The sequence below is a fragment of the Ambystoma mexicanum genome, chromosome 3p (genome assembly GCF_040938575.1).
Source record: "Ambystoma mexicanum isolate Mex_15411 chromosome 3p, UKY_AmexF1_1, whole genome shotgun sequence".
NCBI classification, from domain to species: domain Eukaryota; kingdom Metazoa; phylum Chordata; class Amphibia; order Caudata; family Ambystomatidae; genus Ambystoma; species Ambystoma mexicanum.
The window spans coordinates 773258941-773271765 of NC_090925.1; the positions used below are offsets into that span (position 1 = coordinate 773258941).

The 12825-nt window shown below is 44.9% G+C and overlaps 1 protein-coding gene across 1 annotated transcript in view; it reads right to left on the minus strand.

Annotated features, from left to right (window-relative positions):
• Positions 1-12825, minus strand: part of PARP2 (poly(ADP-ribose) polymerase 2) — a 695158-nt gene that overhangs the window by 485372 nt on the left and 196961 nt on the right. Inside the window, exon 7 of the mRNA XM_069651725.1 lies at positions 3906-3956. Within this exon, the coding sequence (XP_069507826.1) occupies positions 3906-3956 (51 nt within the window). The remainder of the gene's footprint in view (positions 1-3905; positions 3957-12825) is intronic.

Here is a 12825-nt window from a genome sequence, read left to right on the forward strand (position 1 = left end):
GTTAGTGGGGCTAGCTGAACAGTAGGGCATTCCATGCCAAACAATGGCCCTTGGTTGTTATCCAGTACAGCCTGTCAATGTTAAACTGGATCAGAACTGCTACCTTGCACATTTAAGTTTGGTTTTGCACATTACGTTTGTGTTGTATGAGTGGTTTTGGTGTTTGGGATAGGTTTTTGTCAGTGCGTGTATAGCTGTCTGGTGTGGCGTAACTCCTCAGAGCTTCACTTATGTACTGACCCCGGTGACTGTTCAATTTACTCCCCTCCACCATCTGCTCATAATGTCCTTCAAACTCTGACCCCATAGTAAGAAGCTCACTGCTTCTCGGCAAATCTGATTTTGTATCTATTGTACATTGGTTTGTGATCAAAAGAGCATTGATCCTCCTGTATATAAATAATAAAATAGACTCCTTTGGCAATAATCTGCTTTCAAGCCTCTCATTTGCACCAATTTGCCTGAGCCGCAGTTGCCCCGTTTGGTTAATCACCTTTCCACCTTTTTGGGATATTTCAGACTGCCTCCATCTTATATATGCAGTGTTTGTTTTTTGCTTCCTAGCATCAGGTTTTGATGTTGCATCACTCCACCTCTGACCCACCTATTTTTCATCAAATAGGCCCGTTCTTGGATACCTTTTTATAAAAAGGTACTTTTCCATATTTTTCTCCAACAAAAAATGACAAAGTTCAAGCACTTTTCCTTGGCAGACCCACTGCCTACATTTTAACAATCTGCATCACAAAGTCTTTATAACTTTGGTTGCCAGAGAATAATTCCCTTCTCCTGGTATCTTAATTGGCCAGTTAAATTCAACCAGGGGGTAAAGACTGACTAAATTTCTCCACTGGTCTTGGTTACCAGGAGAATGACTCCCTTTCTCTTGGTATCTTTTCAGGGTTTGCCACAACCAGGGGGAATGACTCTTTCCCCTGGTCTCTTTTCACTTGGTTGCACAACTCAGCACCCCCCCCCGGCCTCTCTGTTTGATTTCACAGTTCAACACTACCAGGGGGAAGGACTCCCTTCCCCCGGTATCCAACTCACAAATGTTGCACACAATTTCTAAACAAGTTGCCAGGGTAATGACTCCCTTCTCCAGGTATGGGAAAATCCTTTCCAATACCGTTCACCACAACACCAGGGGGAATGACTCCTTTCCCCCTGGTATCCAACTCACAAATGTCACACACAGTCTCATATTAGTATCCTGGGTCTTGCTCTGTAACTTTCTCAAGACAGAGTCCCAAGTTCCTTTCAGATTAGGTGTGGTCTCATCTCCACTACTTTGGGGTGGAAAACATCCCTTTAGGTTTTCTTCACATCAGTTGGGGTGTTTGCCCTGTTGATGGTCAGTGGCTCGTTCTGTACCACTGATGTGTGGGACTGTCCCTCGTAGGTTCTGGTTAGGTTGGATGAGCTCCTAGACCTTTTTCTGGTGGTCAGTGGTCTTAAGTTTACCACTGTTGCGAGGGACTCTCACTCCGTGATTCTCTTGCTGCTGGTAGAGCCCTTTGACCCTTCCCTGGTGACCAGTGGTTTGACCTGGCCACTGTGACGAGGAGGAGGATTATAGGCCACCCCTCCCTGTGGTGATACCCTAGTGACTGGAATACATATGGTTCTAGGGACAGCTACCTGCACCAGTTCAAGGGGCCCTTACGCTTCACCTCCGGATCTTCTGTGACATCCCTTACCTTATTCAGGGTTTCGGCACGTCCCAGGGCTTCCAGAGACGGCGTCTGGTTTCTGCGGCGTTGGCAGGCCAGCGTTCACTGTGCTTGCTCACCTCTTCGCCAACCCTCTGCGGTGGTAAGCTCCTGCTCACCATCCGGAGCTGATGCGCGGTTGACTGACAGCATCCTCTGAGCTCTCTCCTTCTGTCACAAACATGAATTTTAAACTAGGTGTTTGGTGCACCGTGCACCTGCAGTCACTCGCAGCTGCCTGTCCTCTCGTCGGCAGTCCATTATTGGTTTTTATACATTGTCGCCAGCTGGGTCTGGCTGTGTAAGTCTGTTGTTTCCTATGTTCTTTCTCCAGGACTCCACAGGGCCAACTTGTCCCAGTACTTGAGTGGATAGCGCTGCTGCTGCTCGTCCTCATCCCAGTACCAGCTACTTGGCAATAATACATAGAGGTAGAAGGAGAGAGGGTAAAGAAGGGTATAGAGACTGTCGATATGTAATAGGTTTGTGTGGTCCACCCCAGATAGTTTTCCTTGCCCCCAATTGGGGAGCTCTCTACCATGAGGTCCTCCCTCATGAAACCACCCCTAGGGGGAGTATGAAGTAGCGGCCGCACCTCCCGAGCCTCATGAGAAGGGGCTCCCCCATGGCCAGAGGTGACTAGACCTAGCGATTCGTCACAGCTCATTCGCAGGAAAAGTAAACATTTGCCTTTTTCTAATCAGAGATATGCTTTGATGGTTAATGACTCTGTAGGCATGCAAACTATCAAACTTCAGCCCAACCCCTGGTTTTCTTTCTTACCTTACACCTGCAAGAATCTCATGTGCATTAAACCTTGCTCCCCCTTAAAACCTTTAGCCTCCTGTGCTGCACTTTTCTATTCTCCCGCAGACCAAGTCTGAATGTCCCTGGCTTGTGCACTGTGAGACACACTGCAGGCAAAGCATGGTGATGTTGAACAACTGCAACTATACACCTCTTTAGGGCATTTACTATTCAACTCAGTACTTCACACATGGAAACTGACCACAAACCCATGAAAAGATGCCATGCAACATTTCATATTATTAGGGTGCTGAGACTTGCACGGCTTCCTCAAAGTTGGACCCACATTCCCCCTGGTTTACATTCATATTCACCAATAACACAATCGTTCCTGAGCTGTGCTACTCTTCGTTCTCTGGCTTGGTAGTCCCAGTATTACTATGCAGGTTTGTGTTTTGTCAGAGACATTAAATGCCTTCTCAAACATAAAACTACATAATTTCAACGCATCTCAAAACTATACACCACAATTTATAATAGTTTATATTAAACTGCCTGAAGAAAGCTCCTTTATCCGCAGAATACAATTCTCACTTTCACACCATTTGTTCACGCTCCATGCTTGTTGGGGTTTCACGTGTACAAGCTTTACCCTTTCTCCTCTTTACATTAGTCTTACCCATTTGTCTTATATTTGACACCCTCCTTCACAATCCCTGTACAACTTCCTGTTGTCCCCTTGTTCACACAATAAGGACCATCAACTCTCTCCCCTTCGTTCTACATACAACTCTGCTGCATGCCTTCTTTTTCACCTTTAACCACATTCTTTTATTTCATTGTCTCTTCCATTTCTTGCCTCCCTTTTGGTTCCCCCACGTTAAGTTCCATTTCCTCTGAGTTGTCTTTAAATGTATTCATGGACTGGCATCACTAGATCTCCTTTGTATCCCGTTATGTACCTTCTTGCCTCTGCTACTCTCAAACTCATTTGCTTCTTACAGTTCCTAAATCTCTGTGTCCCCAATCACACTTTCACTCATTTACTTTTGGTCTAACAAACAATTATATGCTCTACCTCTAGACTCAGTTCTGGTCTTAAATCTCATCTTCTTTCTTGTTAATGTTAAGGTTTTGTATCTTATTGTCATTGCCCGTTACATACTGTATATTCGTTGTTCTTGGCTGCAGCGCACCGGCTAAAGCACTATGTAAAACTCAATAAGATAAAACTACAAAGATGGTCTGAAAACCACTGGCAGAGTACAGTACGCTACAGTGGTGATTTGGCACAGTAATTTCCCTCCCAGTTTCACTAGCTAGCTATAATATCCAAGCAAGTTGAAACTGAAAAAAGATACAAGCACAGTTAAAAAAGGAAAGATCAGAAAGATAAGGTGTAAAGAGACATGAACATCAAAGCAGACAGTGATGGATTGAGCTCACCTGGTTTAACATTGCATCATAAATGTCATCACCTTCACAGTAGACATGAGCCTGAAAACAAAAGTGAAAAGTAAATGGCCTTGCAGCAGCAGCTCTTTTTGGATGTTGGCTCCAACATCCTTGTCTTTAATGCACAGAAGCAAGCATGAACCAGCAGCAGCACTGCATAGCTTTAAAAAGCTTAACAGGCCATTTTCAGTTGAATAGGTTTTGTATCATACACACACACTTTTTAAGTACAGATTATTCATCGGAGCCCCCGTGAAAAAGGGATTTATAATGAAGATAGATTCCAACACGATAAGACCTGAGAGTCTATAGTTGGAGACCACGGGAAGTTAGTGATACCCTAAAAATGTAGGCCAATGAGGAACCCACTAGGAATTGTACTACTTGGCATGTGTCAACAACAGTGGTGAGGTACCTTTGGTGCCTCTTCATGTAGTGGGAGAAGAGGGGAGAGAGAGAAGACGGACACCTGGAGAAAGAATGAGAAAGAAAAAGGGAGAAAGACAACGGGAGAAAGAAATAAATAAAGGGAGAAGGAGGGTGAGAGGGTTAAAAGAGGCAGATACAGACAGTTGGGAGAGAGGAAAATAGTGGGCAAGGGGAGCGAGAGAGAGATGGGGAAAGCTAGAGAGAGACAGGACAACAAAAAGAGGTGAGAGAGGAGGGGGGTGAGAAAAGCTCAGGACGTCAAACCTCGACCATCGACTTTGTATGGCCCTTGAGAGAACAGTGTTTTGGTTTTGTGTGTGCAGATATTTTGTCGCCAGGCATAGCTCTCTACAGCTAGCCCCGTTATCTAGCCTACAGAGCTGGGGACATGCTTATGGAAACCAGAAGCTTACCCATCCGTGTGCTCTACAGTTTCACTTTCGAAATAAACGCCATCCTATTCGGCCTCGAAATTTCCTGCTGCAGCGGAAGACTCGAGGGACGCCTCAGCCTGCATTGCGTAGGCCGACCAAACTTTTGCATGTCCTTGTTTACGTGTCTTAGCTTTAAAGAGCTCACAAGCTCAACACATCTCCTCTGGGCGATCCAGTAGAATAGAATAATTGCAGATCGGGTGCGTGTTCTCCCAGGGAACTGTATTATTGCAAGAGGGGCAACATCTGAATGGAGTAATTTCCATCGCCGATGTTGGAGGACAGGGAGCCGATATTCAGACAGAAGAAATGAAAAGAAGGCATTCTAAAATCTCCTAAAATGTATACGTGTCTTTCCCCCTACTCTCCCCGTGTGCCTTTCTGTCTAGAGATGGCTTCGACCACTGGTTCTCCGTATTTGTCGTGCCGACCATCGAGATCATTCTGTCATGAAGTCTTCCTTTTAAACGGCTCGATAGGGTGTCAAAGCAGTAGACAAATACATTTGCTCCAATTCGAGAGTAAATTGTATGAGTTTTTAACAAACGAGTATAGCGGATAGCTCGATGGCACAAAAAAAAATACAATCCGAGTATGCTTACGCCTGACTGAGCAGCGCTACTGTACAGGTAACAGTAGGGATAGTATTTCAGGAATGCCTGTCAACACGCTTTTCAACTAGAAATTATGTAAAATGCTGCACCAACCACTAGATGTCTGCCGATTCAAACAAATTCGATTCCAAGCAGATCCACAAGCCTCAGAAATATATATGGGAAATGTACGGGCAAGCGAAGGGGGGAAAGATTTAGGCAGAGGAAATGGTCCCCCACTTATAATGAAGAAGAAAATATGGCAAAGATGAAATTGCCATGATCAAACAGCCCACTATAAAAAATTGTGGTGATGATTCAAATAAAGAGTCACTCAAAATGGGCATCAAATAGGCTATTTGTGACAAGATACACCAGACATAGCACACAATAATGCTTGCATGTGAGAACTGAAGTGATCTTGGAGTTTAAAGTGGATTTTTGCAGGTTTACTATCAGACTCACTTTGCTCTGTTGGCATTTTGGCACAACATCTGGTTGATGGTGATCTTTTTACAAGCCACCTCCAGAAAAGGGTAAACATGCCACCCAATATAAGCAGCTGTGCTGGCATCATGGGGACGGAGGAGTGAAGTGTGGGGTTTAATCAGAGACCAAACAAATATAGCTGAAAGGCCAACTGGAAAAATGTCCGGCCAGCCTTCAAAAAAACTGCCACACTGAAAATGGGACCAGAAATGCAGACTGTTTCTGCAACTAACACAACAAAGAGTTGTGATAAAATGGAAATGCCATGTGAGTGGTCAAGAACTGGAAATGAAAAGGCCTATCTTTCATTACAAAGGGAAAGGTCGAACTGAAAAAGCAGCCTTTAATTTGCATTTGAAAGAGAAAATCAAAGGCCCTTCTACGTGAAAAGCAGGGTTTTCAAATACTGAAATTAAAATGGCCGTGTATGTGCGTTTTCAGTTTTAAATCAAGACATGAAAAACAATTTTCCCCTGTTAAAATAAATCTATCAGGGAAAAGACGGTGTGTGTTGGCTAGATGCAATGTATTAAAATGGATAACATGCTTCACATGCAAAATACTGGCAACAATTGAAAAGGCTATTTAGTTTTCATAGTTCACATGTAAATCTCATTTAGGCCCATGACAGACCCTGTTTCTAGGATGCAGGGTGGCTGTAGGGGTTACAGTTAGAGCACGGTAGGCCAGGAGGCAATGCAAGAAAGACTGGTCTAGGAAGAGCATGGTACTAAGTGAGACACTGAGGGCACCAGGCAACCAGTCGGCGCAATAGACAGGTAAGTTAGCTGGGACGCAAGAGAGAGAAGGCAGAGGCGAAAAGGAAGCTCTTGAGCTGCTTCTAGGGACTTCAGGTGATCCGGCTCAAGTCTGAGAAGGGCAGGGAGAGTGTTCCAGAGGGACGCATCTGCAGAGGAGGGAGATATCTACCCCCACTCTCTGTCAAGAGGACTGTCTGACCCTCAGAGTTGGAGGTAGCAGAGCGAAGAACTCTAGAAGGATGGTATTTCGGCAGAAAGTCGGTTGTACTCCGGCCCCCGACCCCAGAAAGCCTTGTGGATGATGCAAAGAGTCTTGAACTTAATCCTTACAGCCACAGGGAGCCAGTGGAGAGATTTCAGGGCTTGAGAGATATGGTCGCAGGGCTAAGTCTTGCAGTCCTGTTCTGGATTCGTTGCAGAAGGCAGAAAGTTGAGGCAGGTAGCTTGAGAAAGAGGCTGTTGCTATAGTCCTGCCTGGAGAGAACTAGGGCTCTGGAGACAGTGAGCTTCAAGGGGAAAGTGAGAAATGGCAGAATAAATCTGAGGAAGTGCATCTGGAAGTGGGCCTTTTAGGCAAGATCTGTGATGTGAAGAGAAAAGGAGAGGGTGGAATCGAAGAGGACACCAAGGTTTTTTGCCTCACAGGAAGGGCGGCCAGAGTTAGAGGGGGAAAGCGGAGGCAGGGGTCCCAATGAGGAGGATCTCCGTCTTACTTTGGCGTTAAGGCCGAGATTGTTGGAGGCACACCAATACTAGATCACAGATAGATAGTCAGGAATGAGCGAGGGAGATGAGGCGGCTGAGGGAAGCCTGAGTCGAGTGTCATCCGCATAACACTGAAAGTTCCAAGAGACAGTGGAGATCAAGTGGGCCAAAGACGCCAGATAGACATTGAAGAGCCAGGTGAGAAGATAGAGCCCTGGGATACACCAAATGTGGAGAGAGAGGTGTTGGAGAGAAAGAACACAAGTTGGACCTAGGAGGAAGGTGGTCAGCCACGCCAGGGCCTGATCTGCGATGCCCAGGTTCACAGTGTCAACTGATCAGGGTGGCGTGATGAACCATGTAGAAAGCAGAGGAAAGGTTGATGAGGACAGAGAGAGAGCAGGAATCAAGATGAGAGAGCAGATCTTCAAGGGTGTGTGTTCAGGAGCAACAGTATGGCCAATTTAAGATTACAAGGCAAAATGTCAACATGGCCTCATGACATCAGAGGGCAGAGGTGAAATGTCTGCAGCATGATAAGGATCTCCTCAACCCATCAACTCTCACAGAACAAACGGCTAAAGGCTTTTACCCCGGCCTTAAACCAACATTCAGCACAAGAGGCTGCAGCAGTTCAAGGGACAGGGTGCTATTTGCCACATGCATTTGTTCAAATCTATGTTTCGAAAACTGCAAGCAATTTCAAGCATGAAGGGAAATTAACCGAACAAATGTTGCTGTCAGAGTGCTTTGAAAATCGAAATGTGTATGGGATTCAAAAGTATTCCCTTATCCAGAAGTGCAGATGTTTATGCTGTAGTTTAATGTAACAAAGGGGGTTCATGGGACAAGAGGGTTGAACAGACTATTTAACCTGTGTTCCATGATTGTTAGATTTTTTTTTTAAAAATGTAAGGGAGCGAAAGTAGCTTTTTTTTCAGTCTCATGTTTTAAGAGAAGCTACAATATGTACTACGTAAGACGCTGTGGTGTAGTTTAGTTAAAATACAGGATTGTATAGTTTCATCCAAAACATTGTTTTGAAGTCTTCTAACTGCGAACATTGGTAGAAAAGGACAAAAGAAAAAAGAAAACCTGGTACAGACTTTGCCTTTTTTCAATTTAGAGGCAGATGAATACTTCCTTAAAGAACGTCTTATGCATAAACTTCCAATGTATTGATCATCAGTCCTATTTGAACCAAGGGTTACGAGGTAGAATATTGCTGCAGTGATATTTTTTTTCTTGCATAGTTCAGTCTTATTAAATATTGGCAGAAGTCTGGACGGTTTCCTTTCGCATCACCTCCTGGACAGATTCACTCCTCGGCCTTAACGTTTTGACCAGAGCACCACACTTTAGTATGAACACGCTCATAGAACAGCAGGTATGCATTAGAAGAAAGCACTTCCTGTAAACTAGCCTTCCGAACAGTGTCATCTGAAATCCACAGCCATTGGTTGCCATAGGGAGCTGAGCTTTTCAGAAACGTTGGGGAACGCCTGTAAGTCACAAAATGTCCAGAATGCATGTCTCCATGATGCGCAACAGCCACCAAACAGTAGAGGTGCATAGAAGGGCTGTAGTCAGGAATTACTTTCAGTGAAATAGGGGTTAACGGTAAAAAGAACAATGATGGTGAAAATGCTCCATCTGTAAACAATATCTTCGAGGTATTAGGGCGAGTCAGTGCTTGAGGTTTTGTTGTTCACTGGAGTGAAAGCGAAGCCGGCAGCGGGCAAACTTGGTGCAGGAGGTGACCTCAGTGAGCACTGACATTTGGCTTGAAGTGGGATTTTGCACAAAGCATTAGAGGCATTTCACATGACCCAGAATGTTCATGAAGAACTGATCCAAATGGCTTAACTCACAGCTCACTTATATTTCCATGTGAAATAACTTGAACAAAGATTGCAGAATAAAGAGGTTGAGGTGAGGAAGCAGACTGGCCTGGAAATAGGCTCAGAAAGAACTTGCACAGCTTGGAGATAAAGCGCAGCAGAGCAAAAGTTTTGAATTACAAGAAAGGCTGATTGAGCAATTACAGGATAAGCTGAAGACAGAACAGCAAACCACTGCAGAGAGAGAGAGAGCGAGAGAGAGGGAGAGAGAGAGAGAGAGAGAGAGATAGATAAGAGTGTGCTGCACTGTGTAAGACATGCACTAAGAGTGCAGACACTAAGTTGCCTGCATTCCAAATTGAATGACCAGACTTGTCATAAAAGAGGGTTGTTAGATGGCATTGTGACCCACAAGCAACAAATCAAGACATTGGAAATGGCAAAAAAGTCAGTTCATCATCTGAGAGATGGACTCACAAAAGTAGTTTGATGAAATGCGGCAGAATTAAAACCTTCTGAAACAACAGAATTTGCAACTGGTCAAAGACCAGATGCATTCAGGTTGAAAGTGGTTGCAGAAAAGGAACAGTCAGGTTCTCAGGAACTGACCAGAATTAAAGAAGAAAAGAATGAACTTGTAGAGCATGTGAGACAAATAGAGGCTAAACAATCGTAGGCAGCACATTGTAGGGATGTGCAGGAGAAAGTTTAGTCTCCTGAAGGAAAGGATCCTTGAAAATACACACTGTGTACTTGCAGCTAAATGTCTTATTCTGACACCAAAGCTGATTGGTTGGTAGCTCAGAGCAGGGTGCTAGAGACTAATCTTGTATTTGCTGCACCTCATGCTGAAGTGATTCATTCTCCCTCTGTGAGCCTTGTTTAGCTCCGAGTACCAACAGGAAATTCGGAAAGAAAGACAAGTGTGAGTGTTTGACAAAAGAAATTGAAAAATATTAACCGGCTCCGAGGAACCCTGAACAATCAGAATATAGAGCAGCGCCTAGTCAAGGTGAGACACCCCAACCATCAGAGGCCTCAGGCCAGTCACCTACAACATCCCAGGTACAAATGGGAACTGACCTCATGCATGCCACGGATAAAGAACTGGTGAACATGAGGCAGTTGGACTTACCCAGGTTTAGCCAAACTGATCCAGAAGGCCAATCCTTGTCTGATCCTGATGAGTATTCATCTGTACCATACAGAAGGGAAGGGGGCCGAACCAGCACGCCCTGGGAGACTAAAAAGAATAGTGTGAGTACTTCAGACCATGAAAACTCCTAGGATGACAAATTCAGGGAGTTAGATTGGCTGAAGATGAGACTACAAAAACCATTTTGCCCGCTTCACTGACGGAGAAAAGCCAGAGTTTCAGCCAAGGAAGTGCAATCTAAAAACTTCCATACATTCAGGGGAAGGTGGCGATTTCCCCAGACCTCATGGAAGGAGGGATGATGAAACTGTTCTATCCTGGGCCTAAAACTAACTACATGGAAAGTGACAGAGGTCAGTGTGGTCCAGGCGGGAAGAGTCCACCCAATCTCACTGAGATGGGGAGCGCCTAGAGGACAGGGAATGGAGCGCAAATAAGCAGCTCTGGGTCAGAAAATGAACAGACTCCAGTGCAGAGGAAGAAAAAGAGAATCAGAGCAAGGGTTTTGTTAAGGACCCAATAAGACAAATCAAGGACATACTGACCCCAGGCCACAGGAATGCCATGTATTTGGTATGGGAGCACCTGGAACTTTATGAGCAGATCTAAATTGTATAGCATTGGCTAAATGGACTTTTTCACCCGGGTACTCCAGTTTCTTTGCAGGAAGGTGGCAGGCCCAAAAGTAACCCTCCTGCCCACAAGCAAACTGGAAGGCTGAAAGGACCCACCACGATTGAATGGTACTCAGGCAAGGGACCAGAACAATGATCACTCTGACCCGGCCACCTATGTACAACCTAGGTACAAGGGTACCAAGCCAATCCTGGGGTATATATACACCGTCAAGTGGAGTGGGGCAGGGGCAACCAGTAAGTACTGCCTGGGGAAAAGAGAAATATCACTCCACCTCCCAACCTGAACATATTCCCCAAGATAACCCCTGAACCAGAACTTCCAAAATATTCTACCCCCTAACCCCCCCACTCCCTGAGTGGGACCGGGTAAGTATGGGGACCAACCCACATCAAGAAATTCTTTAATCTCAAGAATGCGAGCTATACAAGGCAGAAACAGAGGATGTGTCCTTCCCCCCCAAACAGGTTCTGAGAACTGCCACCAGGAAAAGAGGGGCAGCAAAGAATCGGGGGAGAAATAGGATCCCCAAATCCGCTCCGGTCAACTGCAAAATTTCAACAGGCATGCCTTTTCCGTCGAAGGGACAGCGGATCTGGAAATACAAATTGGGCGACATTGATTAAAACATCCGGTGATAGTTGTGACTCCAGAGGGCACACCTAGTTTACTGGGTAAGGATCCCCCGAGGAGGTTATCCCCTCTGATCAACTCTGTACCAGACTAACCAGCCTATAAGGAGTACTAATTAAGTACGAATGGTGCCTGTCATCACTGTCATTTTAGTAGGAGAACAAACTGGTGATGGGAACCCTTCTCCATTCTTGAAAAGCAACCTTTCTCTCGGTTTTAAGTGGCATTCCACACTGGAAGGGAGTACTCTGAAATTGTACACCAGTCCAAACTCAGTAGAAACATCGAGTCCAGTGAAGCCAGACAATGAAGAACCCGCACAAAGTCGACAGATATTTTAAAACAAAAAAGGGCAAACAGTTTTTCCCCATTCAGATAAATGAGGGGGGGAGCCTGTGCTCACCAGAGTATGCCTGAATAATGGAAGAAGCTTCATCAGCAAAGGACATTCAGAAAACTCTCAAAAGATCAGACCATGCCCCTGTTTAAATTGATTGATGAATAGGAAGTAGGTCTGGAAACCCAAAATTCCAAACAGCTCCTGCCTAGCAGGTGTATGCTAAAAATGTCCATTGACAACAAAAGCATAGAACATAACTGTTGGGTCGTGGGAGATGTCCCTTCTGCCTTTTATTGAGGTAGGCACATTCTCAAACGATTCACAATCAATTTGAACCCAATTAATAATAAATCCTGGTCACGACTGGGGGTAACCCCATGGGCTTTGAACACAGACAAATCATTGCGGTCAGCTCAATTGCTGCCTTATGTAGTTGAATTTCAAGTGTGAGAAGAGGTTACCATCACATGATCTGTACGACAATTCACAATTCCCGTCGAAAGTGAGAAAAGAACCAAAAACATCAGGACACCTCTATAAATCTAAATTCCCATCTGCAACATCGAGGTTTGTATTTAAATCCGACATGCTATTAAACCTAGAACACGACACCATTCTAACATTGGCGGATATCAGCAACCCTCAGAGTATCACTTTGGGTGAAGAAACCTTTATTGGAATGGTGGTTGAAGTCCAACATTATTTTATCAATTTAGGTAATGAAATCATTGGACCAATCCCAAATTACTGCTTCAAGACCAGCAACTGTATTCCTCCAGAAGATCATTTACCAGGCACGGGGGAATTTCTTTGTGTACTCTTCCTGCACTTACAGGGGGACAGAGTGGGGTGGGAAAGGGGTGACCTGCAATATTAGGAGGGATGAGTTAGTAC